Source organism: Lactuca sativa, chromosome 2, assembly GCF_002870075.4.
Source record: "Lactuca sativa cultivar Salinas chromosome 2, Lsat_Salinas_v11, whole genome shotgun sequence".
Taxonomy (NCBI): Eukaryota; Viridiplantae; Streptophyta; class Magnoliopsida; order Asterales; family Asteraceae; genus Lactuca; species Lactuca sativa.
Window position 1 is genome coordinate 138,297,151 of NC_056624.2, and position 15,668 is coordinate 138,312,818.

At 36.2% G+C, this 15,668-nt stretch overlaps 1 protein-coding gene across 2 annotated transcripts; it reads right to left on the reverse strand.

The window, feature by feature from the left end:
* Window positions 1-1,645: 1,645 nt before the first annotated feature.
* Window positions 1,646-5,271, reverse strand: LOC111893263 (pentatricopeptide repeat-containing protein At4g13650). 2 transcript variants are annotated; one of them, XM_023889329.3, is made up of 2 exons: window positions 5,037-5,271; window positions 1,646-4,886 (listed from the first exon to the last, which is right to left on the reverse strand). In XM_023889329.3, exons 1-2 carry the CDS (start codon window positions 5,112-5,114, stop codon window positions 1,797-1,799), a joined length of 3,168 nt encoding a protein of 1,055 aa, XP_023745097.1. In that variant the 5' UTR covers window positions 5,115-5,271; the 3' UTR covers window positions 1,646-1,796. The 2 variants fall into 2 exon arrangements, with proteins under 2 accessions (XP_023745097.1, XP_042755124.1); XM_042899190.2 differs by lacking the exon at window positions 5,037-5,271 and having other exon boundaries at window positions 1,646-4,399; window positions 4,569-4,699.
* Window positions 5,272-15,668: the final 10,397 nt, after the last annotated feature.

Consider the following 15,668-nt stretch of genomic DNA (forward strand, 5'->3'; position numbering starts at 1 on the left):
TTTGGTCAAGATTTGATTACATCTCAAAATCATGGATAATTACTTTAATGTATGATTATTTATTCATTATTCATCGATTTCTAAATTGATTCGTGTATTTGGTCCACACACAAATACTAATGACTTTAAAGACTTTTAGTTTCATCGTCAAGACATTAATTATCTGTAATGCCCGCAGATTCGGGTTAGTTAATTTAGAGACAATAAGTGTTAAAAATGAATTTTTGATGAAAAATTATTTAGAATGAAGAATCTTAACCAAGTTATAGTATATGTTACAAGGGTTTCGTACATATAAAGAATGCCGAAATCCGAGTTATAACGAAGAAGTTTGGCCCATCGAAGTTTTACGGCTAAACCGGCACAGCACATTGTAACGTAAAATGTGAATTTTTGATAAATTACTATTTAGCCTTAGCAATCTAAACGAAATTCGTAATATACATTAAACCAAAAGTATGCATAAAAAGAACGTCCAAATCTGACTCCGTATGAGGAAGTTACGATTTTTCTAAGATTTAGCATAGCAGTGCACAGCTCGGAATTCGAATTTTAGATCGATCGATTTTTAGCCAATGCAACCTTACTGAGAATTGAAGATCGCATTAATAATATTTCAACTCTAAAAAGACAGACGAAAACGGAGTTCGTATGTAGAAGTTATGAATTTTACACGGTCGTTTAAACAATGTAATCTTCTCATACTAGTAAATTTAAAATCAGCCTATAATTAGCCGATGGAGTCAAAAGGAGAGTTGTAGATCTTGTCATTACATACGTGTGTATATAAAGAACATCAAAAAAGAAGCTCGTATGTGAAAGTTATGAATTTTTAAAGGTTGGTTGTTTTACCTGTGTCCTGCGCCACGTGTCAGCACCAGGCTACACATTGGTGCCTACGCAAGGCTCACATCTGAGAGCCATGTCTCACGACGTGAGAGCCATGTCTAAAGATGTGAGAGGCTCCGGACAGCCTATAAATAAAGGTGTAAATCAGCCCCAAAACTCACACCTTTCAACCTCTTTCTCTCCTATTACCCCCAAACCCTCTCTCCCCTTCCGTAGCACTTCCTAAGTGCTAAAGGCGAGTCCCGGAGCGCCACAAGGCTCCGAGAAGAAGAGCTTTTAGCTCAGAAGTTCTGCCCCCGTAAAGCCCGGTTGCTAGCTAAAACCCCAGTAAGTGAGATATGCTTACATTACTTTTAAGTATAGCTTATGTTTAAACTTAGTATTGTTATTATAAACTTATAATAAATATATGGGCTAGTATTATGACTTATATAAGTGTTGTTATAATATCTTTTTAACTAATCGCGGTAGCAGGAATCCGGTTTAAAGGGCCACCTGGGTTGTTGGATTTCAGAAGTGCTTTAATGTCAAAACGGTCATGACCTCTTTATAGCACTCTAAAATAGACAATTTGGATATGAGTGGAGACTTTTTGAAAAACAATTGTGCAATTGAGAAAAAATACATACTAAATATGTTTGGTAATGTGAATTCTTTTGTCATCCCTCCATTTTTTTATGGGATTTGAATTTTGTTGTTGTTTTGATGAATTCTTGCAATTTTTTTTCTACATAAGGCAATGACGCCAACATATTATTGACAGACCTTCAACACTCACTTACAATACATATACCAATTTTGAAAGATAGTTTTATATCTCATATATAAGGGCAACATTGAGAACAAACAAATGTTCCCAAATGATGAAATGAAATCTATAATTAGCAAGTAAGGATTTTCACAATAGAAATTATACACCTTAAACAACTTACTCGAATGCATCAAAATCACCAATGATCTTTACAAGAACAAACACCCTCCCCAAAATGATGAAACCGATACGAATCCCTAACTACAATCTCCCGATTCGAAACCTTTGACACAAACTTTATCCAATTATGACAATCATTACACACACGAAGATTCTTCATCACACGAATAGGAACCCTAATTGACAAACTCATAAGCCCAAATGTAATCGCTAACTTCTCACTATGCACACAACTCGATGCTTCCTTCTGATCTTGCTCCAAATCATTCAAAAGACTATATCGATCTTGCACATACCCAATTTCACAAACCCTTTTATTAATCACCTCCAAATAATCATAAATCTCATCAGCTTTCGGATGCAATCGATCACCAACGAAGAACGCATGAACACTGTTCTTGACCTCAATCCAGCTTTGACCAGGTACCTTTTTCACCCCTCTTTCTTTCATCATCTTTCTCGTCCGATTTCTATCCTCCCATTTCCCAGAAACCGCATACATATTTGATAACAAAACATAAGTCGCTGAATCTTGTGGCTCTAATTCAAGAAGATGCTTCGAAGCAATTTCCCCAATTTCTTTGTTCTTATAAACTGTACACGCGCTTAAAAGCGTTCGCCATGTCATCGCGTCCGGTTTGACTTCCATTGACTTTATGAACTCCATCGCTCGGGTCAAATACCCGGCCCGCCCGAGGATATCTACAACACACGCGTAGTGTTCGGGTCTAGGGGTTAATCCGTAATTTTCACTCATGGATTTGAAATACTCGATTCCCTTTTCAACTAATCTCACATGGCTACAAGCTGCTAAAACACCAACAAAAGTTACATAATTTGGTGTGAATTTGTAACATTTCATTTCTTCAAAGAGTTTAATCGCTTCATTTCCACATCCGTGTTGTGAATAACTTGTAATCATTGCATTCCATGAGACTTCATTTTTGTTATGAATTTCAAGAAACTCTTGTTTAGCATCTTCAAGACTCCCACATTTTGAATATAAAGTTATTAAAACGTTTGAAGCTTCGGTTTCCAAATTATACCCTGTTTTTATCATTTTTCCATGGATTTGTTTCCCTTGTGTCATGTTTGTTGTGTTTGCAGCTGCACTAACAGCAGATCCATACGTAAATATATTCATTTCAACTCCAAGTTTATTCATTTTAGAAAAAACTTTCAAAGATTCCTCAAAATTCCCACTTTGTGAAAACCCTGAAACTAATCCATTCCATGAGACATTATCTTTAAGGTCGATTTTGTCAAATGCTAAATACGCTTCATGTATTCTACCACATCTTGCGTATAAACAAACAAGTGAATTCCCAATTGAAAGATCAGATGAATACCCATTAACAACCGTTTGACCATGGATTTGACTTCCTTGATGAATCGATTGAATTCCAGCACATGCAGTAATTGCACTTGAAAACCCGATGTTATCTGATTGGATTCCTTCATGAATCATGTCATAAAACGTATTCAAAGCTTCAAGAAACAAATCATGTTGTGTGTATCCAGCAATCATAGCTGTCCAAGAAACAACGTCTTTTTCATTTAGGGTTTTGAGAATTTTCAAACCAGTGTCCAAGTATCCATGCTTAGAATACATGTCAATAAGCACGCTACAAACATATACATTCAACTGAAAACCCGTTTTCACAACTTGGGTATGAATCTGTTCTCCAAGATCCAAATCCCCAACTAAAGTACATGTCTTTAAAATACTAGGATACGTGTATTGATTAGGTCTCAATCCTTCAATTTGCATTTGAGAAAAAATACAAAAAGATTCATGAAGATCACCTAATTGTCCATAAGCAACTAACATCACATTCCATAAAACCACATTTTCTTTTCTTGTTGTGTTAAAGAACTCATGAGCAGTTTTCACATCTGAAGTTTTTACATAAAGGTCAAGTAAAGAACCTTCTATGATTATATCTGAACACATTCCTGACTTTATTGCATAAGAATGGAGTTGTGTTCCTTTATGATAATCTCCAATTGAAGCACAAGCACTTAAGAGGCTAGCAACTGTGACACAATCTGGTTTTAAGTTATCAGATTGCATTCTTTCATATAGTTCTAAAGCTTTCTCATTTAATCCTTTTTTAGAAAGACCTGAAATAAGAGTGTTGTATGATACTCCATCACGATATTCCATTCTGCTAAAGATTTGTTCAACAGATGAGAAATTGTTGGAGCGTGAATATAAAGTCACAAGGGCATTACAGACAAAAGTTTCAGATGAAAAACCCCATTTATGGATAAGGGAATGTAACTGTTCTCCAAGGTTGAAAAATGCAATCTTTGTACATGAGCTTATGACACTAGAGAAAACATAAGGAGTGGGTGAAGTTCCAGAATTATGCATTTCAAGAAATAACAAAATGCTTTCTTCTTCATGTCCATTTTGGGAGAATCCAGAGATCATAGCAACCCAAGAAACGTTATCTTTCATATCCAGGCTTTGAAAGATGTATTTTGCAGTGTTGATATACCCTTTTTTTGCATATAAATTGATTAAGGGATTGCAGACAATGTAGGTTGAACCAAAACTATAACGAATGATCTTGTTGTGGATCTGTTTTATGTTGCTATGATGAAAGTTATCTCCTGTAATAGCGCGTAGAACATTTGCAAATGTTACTTCATTAGGAGAGTGGTTTTCTGCTAACATTTTTGAAAATAGTCCCAATACTATAGTAGACAACTTCTTTCCGATTAAACCAAAGATTAGGTTATTCCAAAAAGTCACATCTCTGTTAGGCATTTCATCGATTACCTGGCATGCATCGGTTAAATCACGTTTTGAGGCGTAAACATCAGCTAGACGGCTGCAAATTACGTAATCCCTATCAAAACCTGATTTCAAGATCCTTCCATGAAGCTTCTTAGCGTCTATCAGAGATCCGGAACTCGTATATCCTTCTAAGAGCCAACAGTATGTCTGCTGATCAGCAAAAAATCGGCCGGAATTGTTGTTATCCACCTTCGTCTCAAAACTTTCACGGGCCTTCTCATCTTCTTGATCGACGATTTGGAAACTTGCAGAAGTTCGAAAAGCAGCTAATCTCAATCCACTCAATTTCCCACAAAAATACTGCAATTAGAGCAACACTGTCATTATTAACGGTATAAACTATGAACCAGTTGGAGAAAAATATAATTCTTTACCGAAAATTCCAACATGGGTTCCACAGATTTAAACAGATTCGGGTTTAATGAAGTATAAGAGAGCTGATGAACTTACCTTCGGGAAATTTGTTGCTGATTTACGCGGGAAAGGTTGAAATGGGTTATGCGAGAATGAACCACGTAATAATATCATTGGGAGTATAAAGCGAAAAACTACTCCGCCGGCGTACGTCGGGAGAACCCCTCTATCACTCTCTACACATACTGTAAGAAGAAGATTCCGACTGAAAACTTCATAAACGAGAAAGTTTCTTTGAGAGGGTGTTTGGCGAAAAAAAAAAACTTTGTTACTTTTAAAAAACAACTTTTTACTTTTGGAAAATTCAATCGTTCATTTACCTATTACTTATCAAAAACTATTTTATTTTGTCATTCAAAAAAATTAACAAATATACCTTTAACTTAAACCTACATGACACAGAAACATGCGCTATAAATAAGCTTATAGCGTTTTGATACCCAATAAACTTAACCAAACATTTTTTTTAAAAACAATGTTTGATTAAGCTATAAGTTAATAAGCTATAAGTTAAAATGTTAAAACATATTTTATATAAGCTTTACCAAACACCCTCTAAAATGGCTAGATAGTCAAATGTTTATGTCATACGGTTTATCCTTTACATCTTTTTTTTTAAAAAAACCCGTAAAAGTATATTAGTACATAGAGAATGGCGTCACTTTTAGCATACTCCTTTTAATGTCATATAGGTGTCATATCATTTTTACTACAAAAGTGTGGTTTTTTGGTACACACTAGAAGTGGTGTCACACTTTTTTGAATAATTTTTAAATAAAAACTTCATTTTTAATAAAATAAAAAAAAAACTACCTACTTAGAAAAAAAACACACATCAAACGACTAAAACTCACAATCTTAAACCTACCTACTTTGCATAATTTTTTGACGTCAGCTTTCATCGTCATAGCAATTTCAAGCTCCTCCCCGGTCATGTTTGATGTGTCCATCATTAGTATTCTCATGTCACTATCACTTTGTTTCCAAAGCCATCTTTCTGAACAATTTGCAAAATTTTGTCCATTCTTTCTTTTATACTCTTTATATCGTCCCCGATTTCTTTCAGCTCATCTGAATCTAACGTTTTGCATTTGCCTTTACTTTTTTGCTTTGTCCCATCCCATTGGTCGGGAAGGTGGTGAAACTTGAATGGGTACATCATCCTTAAGGTCGAAATCAACATGAGCATATGTTTGTAGTGTGGTCGAATTTAGATATTCTTGAGCGTTTTGAACCACTATCGATATGTTCTTCGAATGTTTTGTTTTTTAGAAATTAGGGATGAAAAGATTGCTTGGATTCTTTGAATGCCATGAAACATCATCAAATTGAAGTATTTTGATGTTACAAATCGAACACTTGGATAAAATTCAGAGTTTTCAGAATGAGAGAATGCTGATGAATGTTCTTCAAGAAGTACCAGAAAAATGACCAAAAACAGGTATATAGTTTTCTGTCTAAAAGCGGTCACATGACAACTTCAAACTGTCACCAAACCATTAAAAATGTCATAAAAACATATTTTGGGATAAAAACTGTCATTAAAACCTAGCTAGGGGCTCTGCCCCTTAGACCCCACTCCTAGGATCGTTGCCCCCGGACCCTCATACGTTCAGGTGTTTCGCCCCTAAATAATAGTGTACTTTGAATCTTGAAAACTTATACAAGTGTGCGCTTCGCATCATCCTAACTTGTTCAATATTTTCCAATATCATTTTTGGTCAACAAATTTAATCATATTACACTTAAATAATATTGATGATATCAAATCACCAACATTGCTCACTTGAAATTTTTTGTTATCTTTAACGATATTCCAAAATTCAATAAACTTGATGTAGCACCCGCAAATTAGGGATAGTCAATTAAGATATAATAAGCTTTAAAAATGATTTTTTATAGAAGATTATCTAGGATAAATAATTTTAACCAAAGTAGTAGTTAAGGTCAACAATTGTAACATATTTGACGTAATAATGAAGAATTATATGAATATTATGTGTTTCATAATTATTTTAATATAATAAAATAAAAAAATCAACCGAATCTCCCGTAAATCATAAAAACAAGTGTGTCGAAACATATATATATATATATATATATATATATATATATATATAGAGAGAGAGAGAGAGAGAGAGAGAGAAAGTACACGTCTTCCTAATCCCAAAAATATAAATTTCGTAGAAATCTGACTCCGTATGAATTAGATATGATTTTTATAAGATATAAAAGTCAGTTACGCAGAAGGAATGTGTGACGTAAAAAACTACAAAGAGAATGTTTGACTTTTTGCTAAAGTTACCAAAAAGAAAATCGTAGTACTCTTTAAAATAAGAATTTTGAGAAAAAGAATGTCAAAAACGGATTTCGTACAAGAGAATTATGATTTTAGCAAAATCATTTAATTTTATAAAAATATGGACAAAAAATAAAGTCAAAATTAGCCGACAGAGTCTAAACGAAAGTTGTAGATCTCGTCGATAGCTACACGTGGATATAAAGAACGTCAAAACCTAGTTCGTATGAACGAGTTATAATTCATAATAGCATATTTACGTATTAAAATAAAGTATAAATCATATATACGTATACATATATATATATATATATATATATATATATACATATGTATATATCATTAGAAAGGTACCGACGATTCGGTCGTTATAAGACTAGTATTGAGTACTTTCGACATTAGTTTAGTACAAATATCATTAAATCTATTTAAAATAGTATGATAAATTGTTGTTTAGTCGTTAAATAACTATAAGGTCATTTAAGTAACTATAGATTGTGGATTTTGAAAATTCAATTACTATAAATAAGAGGCTCTAGGCTCTTATAAATATTGCACCATTCTTTGTATTCAATAGTCTTTCTTTTCTTATTCCCCGAGCATTTCAGTCCCTTTTTATTCGACTTCTCTTTCTGTAGTTTTAGTATAATAAGGTAAGCGTTAAAGAGCTATAATAATCTTTTTTTTTTAAATCAGCAACGAAGTTCTGCCCGCGCAAAGCTCGGTTCCTCGCTAAACCTTACTGGAAGTGAGTTATGCTTACCATACTTTAAGTATAGCTTATGTTTAAGTTCATTATCGTTATTATGAACCTATAAATAATATATGTGCTAAGTATTATAAATTATACAGAGTGTTATTATAATACCTTTTAACTGTTCACGGTACGGGAAATCTGATTTGAATGGCCGCATAGGGTTGTTGGATTTCTGAACAGCTTTAATGCCAAAATGGTCCTGCCCTCCAGTGTTTCATGTCTGACCTCTGTTTGTACATAGTAGTTGAAAAGTATTGTTTAACACTTATATAATACAAGAAAAACAATATTTCTCGTAGACCTTGACTTAATGATAAATCTAGACTAATAATTTGTCGCAATAAATATTAGACTAAAATCTAGTGATAATGATACTAGGTTTCGTCGAAGGGAAATAAAATTATTAGAAGCGAATCGTTGTCCGAGTTTGGATTCATCACTTTAACTACTGATTGCATAGTTACCTCCATCTTACACATAGATATGAAGTGTTTAATATAAATTACATGCTATATGTACCTATTATCTGTGTTCTTGATATCTATGTTGGATGAACGATTTATACATGTTTTACGTGATTTAAACTATATATATGTATTTTTATACCTATAATATATTGGGTAAAGATGGGTATATGAATGATGAGAGATGAAAGATGATATAGATGAACATTGGCAACTATGGACTTAGTGCCCTATAGATGAACATTGGCAGTTGCGCCACAACCTGTAGATGCTTTTGAACTACGTGTTCACCAGATGTACTCTAAAAATCCTGGCAACTGCGCCTAAAGGATAATATTGGCAGTTGTGCCTAATAAATGCATCATAATCCTGGTAGCTGCCTAAAGGATAATGTTGGCAGTTGTGTGTAATAGATAACATCAGCAGCGATGGACTTCGTGCCTATTCCTTAGGAGAATCCTTAGGAATGACTGAATGAATAATAAATGATTCTTAGGGTAGATCCTTAAGAATAAAGAAGATAATGGGGATGCGAAGTTGGGATAATTGTTTGATGATTAAACATAATAATTATATTATTGTGGGTGGAAAATCTTATGTACTCACCAAGTTTTTTGTATCACAGGTATCGATATGAATGTACATTACACTGAGAGGTTAAAGGAGATGTAAATCATTAGTGTAAAGGAATGTAAGGTCTGTTTATCCTTATGTTTTTGTATTAACGATCACATCCCAATATTTTAATATAAATAAAATACATTTCTTTGGAAATGCTTTGATAATATGATTATCATGTTTTTTCTGGGAAAAAATCCGCAATATTATTCTTCAAAAAGATTACTCTATTTTAAAATAAGTATAAATAAAATTGTTAAAATCACTGTGAATTTGGGGATGTCAAAGTTGGTATCAGAGCATTAGTTTAAGCGAACTAGGAATTTTAGGAAATTTCTAGACTTAAACTTAGAATGTTAAGCGATGATCATGAGGAGTGTGTCTAATATATTTTAGGATGTATTCCTGAATAGACACGAGCACTAGCTTACTTATAGAAGATGCCTAAATTGCTTTATCTGCTAAATGATTTGTGATGCTTTATAATGCCATTATTTGATCGGATCTATGGTCTGTTGCCAACCGGATCTGGAAATTTTATGCATTCATATTTCTAAACGTTTAATCACGTTATTAGAACTGGCATATAAATTTTCGTAGTGATAAGGAGATTTATATGTCTATCGTAAATAAAGCTTTCCCTGTCTTAAATTATTGTTGCTATACACTAAACATCTGCTAGAGTGTATAAATCGAAATGATGAGAACTTGAAGTGGATTGGGAAACGGTAACTTGCATCCTGAGCCATGAGTGATTGAGCGTGCACCAGAGGTAGCAGCTGCACCCGAGCCAATCATGATGGCATGAGTCCAAGCAATGATTCGAGCTATGATGGCCAAACAAAGGGAGGAGATGAGACAAATGTTGCTTAATAATAGGTATGAACATAATGTGCCTGTTGTGGAGCTCAAACTGAATGAAGAACTGTTGGAAATTACAGTCGTACAGTGAGTCAAGTTGAACCCTGAGTGGTTAGAAGAAATAACCAGGATGAAGGAATTGAAAGGAATAGATGCAAGTATAAAGACTTTACGACGTTCAAACCATCAACTTTTACTGGTAAATAAGATCCAATCGGAGTTATGGACTTGATCTCTAAGATGGATCTAGCTTTCATAACATGTGGTTGCAAGGGCAAGCTACAAATAACGTATGGTGTGTCAGTTTAGGGGTGGGGTTGTTCGTTGATGGAACACTTTAAGAAATATCATAAGCCCCAATAACCCACTACAACTAACATGGGCATAAATCTTCGTACACTTTAAACGCAAGTTCTGCTCGGCCCAAAACATGCTAGAGTTGGAAAACTAGTTTTTGACATTGAAAAAAGGAAACATATCCATTGATGAGTATACAAATGCCTTCATTGACAATATGGAGTTTGCTTTGCACATCGTCCCTAACGAGTAAACAAAACCTGGTAGGTTTGCAAAGGGACTACCATGGGAGTATATTATGCCGGTACGCCACACACCTACTCTTGAGTCAGCCATCTGGGTTGCTAAGTCTGTTGAAGAAATGATCAAAGGAAGGACCACCAACAAGGTTGAAGCTGGCGAGAAGAGGAAATTTGAGGGATCTACAAGGTCCAACAAGAGCAACGTGTTCTCAAAGTCTGGAGAAGGACGCGGTGAAGCAAAATTGTGTGAGAAGTGTAAAAAGAAACACTCTGGAAAACGTGGCAAGAAGGTGGCTTGTTTCAAGCATGGGAAGACTGGGCATTACACCAATGAGTATACATTCAACAAAAGAGTGTGTTACGGATGTAATGAAGATATAACATCCTAAATTTTCCAAATAAAAATTTCATTTTTAGATCACCAAAACATTCCCATAAATTTGGAGTTTCAATAACAATTGTTTTTCAAAATTCATAACATCAGACATTTTATTCAATATATCAGAGTGTCCCAAAATAAAATTGTCGGAGAAAGTGCACGTCGCGCCATCAAGTCGGGCCCTTTCCCTTAAGCTCTGAAGTACCTGAAATAAACAACAAATTGTAAGCTAATGCTTAGCAAGTTCCCCAGAGCACACCCCACACAATCCACATAATTACATAATCCATAATAGCTCTATAAGCTACACATAATACATAAGCCATGCATATAAACATATGAGGAATCCATGGAAACCATCCAAGGTTTTATACCAAGTGCCACTGGAATCCCCACGTGGTCTTAACTATCAGCCATGGGAAACCCCCCACATGGTCTTTGTGAGCAGCCACTGAAACCCCACGTGGTCTTGGCTACCTGCCGTGGGAACCTCCACACGGTCTATACTAACCATAGAAATAGCATACAAGCTAAACATGTAAACATACTAGGAAGTCGTGGAAACCCTCCAATGACTTATACCAAATGCCATAGGAACCTCCTCATGGTCTTAATATACTGCCACAGGAACCCCCGGGGACTTCCATATAAATGTCATAGTGACATATCACATAATCAACTAACAATCCATATATCATGAAATGGACCAGCCTTGGTGCATTGGACCCAATGGCATGGTGAGAAGACTCACCTCTCAAGAAATGTTGAGCTGATAAGATAAGTCCCAACTTGCATCTCCAACTCAAATATCTACAGCCATCATGTGATTAACTTGTCAAAATCCTGAAACACCAAAAATACCCTTATATTCCAACTTGATCAACCATGGACAAAGTCAAGGTCAATAGTCCATGTTGACCCCAACTCGTTGAGTGCATCTAGCAACTCGTCGAGTTCCTTCAGAGTCTAGAAAACCGAAAACTTGAGTCCACTCGTCGAGTTACCTGAGTAAATCATCGATTTCTTTAGTGTCCAGGAGACCGAAAAATCTAATCAACTCGTCGAGTCATCTCACCCACTCGACAAGTTTACTCCAAATCCAGAAGACGAGTAAACCCTACCCAACTCATCGAGTTCCTTCAGCCCTTTTCAAGTTCAGTCCATTCTAGTTGAATCTAAAGCTCCAAACTACATATCAAGTCCCCTAGGGTGTAGTTACCATGTAAAGTTGCAACTTTACGTGCATGTGTAACATCCCATTTGAAGTAAGGTTATTAAATAATAGACCGGGAACCCCAAGATGTAAATTTATGATTTATATTATTTTATAATGGCCCTAAAACCAATAATATTTAGCGGAGAGTTGGTTTCAGGTGCCAAATGATATATTTTAGACTTTCGAGGTTTAAAGTATAATTTCGGGACTTATTTTGTAAGGATTTTAGGAGACAATTGGTAATTTTTGGACTTATGCTTGAAGGATTTATGGGAGAAGGAGTATAAAGAATAAAATATGGACTTCATTTGAAAATAATTGTAGAGGGAGGGGCTAACTGGTAAAATGTTGGACTTCATTTGAAGGGATTTTAGATGGTTGGGGGTTAAAAGGGTAATTGATGGACTCATTTTGAAAGAAAAGAGGGAATGAGGGACTGATTATGTTATTATGGAAATAAGTTCACGAGGGATCGGGGTATATAACCCGTCACCCCCGGTCCAAACCCTAACCCTAAGCAACAACACCCGCCGCCACCTTATGCCTCTAGTTCCCCCAACCGCCACCCTCACTCCCATTATTTTCGGCACCACTGCTACGTCACCATGGTTGCCGCCGATGAAGCCAAAAAACACCAAAGAGCACTGGAGCGTCCATCGTTTCCGATCATCGTCTGCCGATAGTGTTGTTGCTGCCACCATGCTACCCCATCCTGCCGTCACTAGCCACCATGAGAGGTGGCTGTGTGCGTATTGTGGTGTTTGTGTTTGTGTGTTGTGATGGTATAAGGCTACTAGAGCGATTCTTGGCCAGAGATACGAAGGAAAACCCCACCGCCACCACCATGAGGTGGTGGCTACCACTCTTCGCCGCCTTAAGGTTGTCATGCGTATTGTGGTGTTGTGACGTTGGTGCTCTCCGATCATCGTCTGTCGTCTTAAGGTTGTCGTGCGGGTTGCATTTAATGTTATCACCGATCAATGGCGACATCATTTGTAGCTCTCAAGGTGGTTTCGTTTATGGGGGAGGGTTCTATCGAGTAGGAGCTGTGAAGAACCACCATGGCAGCCGGTCATGGTGGCTGTCGTTGTCAACATCACCTCATCCATTGTTGTTACCATCGTTAGCCACCCCAGTTGCCGATAGTGTTGCTGCTGCCACCATGCTACCCCATCCTGCCGTCACTAGCCACCATGAGAGGTGGTTGTGTGCGTATTGTGGTGTTTGTGTTTGTGTGTTGTGATGGTATAAGGCTACTAGAGCGATTCTTGGCCGGAGATACAAAGGAAAACCCCACCGCCACCACCATGAGGTGGTGGCTACCACTCTTCGCCTCCGCCTGCCGCCACAAGGTGGTTGTGTGTGTATGTGTGTTTATCTATTAGTGTGTGTGTGTGTGTGTGTGTTTATTTTTGAGTTTAAGCATTGTAAATTGTAATCGGGTCGGAATAATTAAAAGAAATTCAAAACCACCACCGTAGAGTGGTGGCTGCCGCCTCCTGTCACCATGTTGGGTGGTGGTGTGCTTTGGATGTGTTTGGATTGCTTTTTGGATGCTTGGACAAAATGGACTAGAAACCCTAACCACCACCGTGAGGTGGTGGCCGCTGTTAGGCGTGTCAAACCCAACAAATAAAAGGGGTACAATAGACTCCAAATACTCTGCTTTAATGCGCTAAAAAGTAGTACAAGGCAAGCAAGGTCGAACCACAGAGACACGGGACAAGAGTCTATACCTCTTTGCGCAATGTACTTTGATTACAAGAAGGGGAATTTGTTTGCAAAAATGAAATAATAAAATAACAATCAACTTTGGAACATGTAGAAAATGAAATAGATTCGAAAACAAGTTGTAAAAGTGCTTATAGTTCTAGTTCTCAATGTTGTTGTTCAACTTGATTATGACTTGATGTAATTCAATATTGTTATTCTAAGTCGGTACTGAAAGATATTAACACGCTTTAATTCCTCTCGCTTTCCAAATTATCTAACCAAAATACACTCTTTGACTAGACCTAGCTTCACTAATTCAACCTAAACAGGTTCTTAGATTGTATTGAAAAACTACATTAAGTTTTGTACAAGCTTCCAAACAATGTTCATTTCTTCTCATACGCTCGGAAGTATGAAAACATGTGATATATGTTTTACAATAAGAAAACTTATTGCTTGTTACCAATTATTAACTTAATAGAACGACTAGGTGCCCTAAAAGTTAATTAACTGCACAAAAATTCAATTCATGAAAGTGGCCAATCAAACACAAATCAAATTTAAGGGTTCTAGTTTAAACATAAACATAATCACTAGAATAGAATCACAAATCAAACATCAAATCATATGCTTCAAGTCAAACAATCAACATGTTTTGAACAAGAACTAGAAACTAAGGTTTCTTAGCCACACATGGCTAAGAACAAATCAAATAAGAATAAAGATGGAATTGGAATGTTTAATACTTACAAAAACAAAATACAAAGTGTTTGCAATGATTAGGTCTTCTAAAAAACTCCAAGAATTCTCCCAAGATCACCTCAAAACTGCTCCAGAAACCATCTGCCCTTCAAAATGACGTTCTTGTGTTTTTAATTAAAGTTCACGTGCTTTCCATAAGACCATGCGTTTTTTGCATTGCCATGCCTTTTGCCCATGTGTTTTTGGCACGACCATTTGTCTTGACCATGTGTTTTTGGCATGGCCCATGCCTTTTGCTAAAATTCAAAAAAGTCTTTACCGTTGGCTCCATCTTCAATCTAGCTTCACCACGAGTCATGTTGCTCAAATATAAGATGACAAAGGAAAAGCACGACCCGTGTCGGTATGACAAGAATCGCGTTTCAAACATAGTCCTTTACTATGATAATAATGCACAATAACTCGGGTTACGTATTCATGTTTTCTGCCATGGAATGACCGGTTCATCTTCTCTTCATGCTCCAAAGCTCCATGCATCCATGCATCCAAGATCCACGTTCCATGCTCAATAATGCCTGCAAAATAAATCAAAAATGGTGAAGTACTAAGCATTCTTGATGAAATATGCAATTGCCTTAATAATCAACTAAATGCAAGAATTATGAAGTAGAATGCTACAAAATGACTGAAATAAACATGCAAAATAGTGCATAAAATGCACCTATCAGCCGTCGCTGTGAGTCGCCGTTTACCACCACTACCCGAGAAGATAGTGGGTGGTGCCCGACTAATAAAACCCTAATGTGTCTTATGAGACCCTAGTGGGCCTAATGAGCCCTAATTAATCAAAAGACCTAGCTATTGGGTCTATTGGGCTATGATTGGGTTGGAAACCCTAATTAGGGTTTAGAAAACCCTAATATTGGACATATTGGTTTTGGACTGTGGGGAGTTGCATTTGGATGATTGGATTGGGATTGTGTATTAAGCCAGGCCACACTACATGATTGACCCAATAGATTGATGGACTTAAATGATTAAGTCCTTAATGGGTTAAGTGAGAAACACTTAAACCTAATCATCATTTTATGTAAAAACCCTACTTTCACTTGGGCCTTAA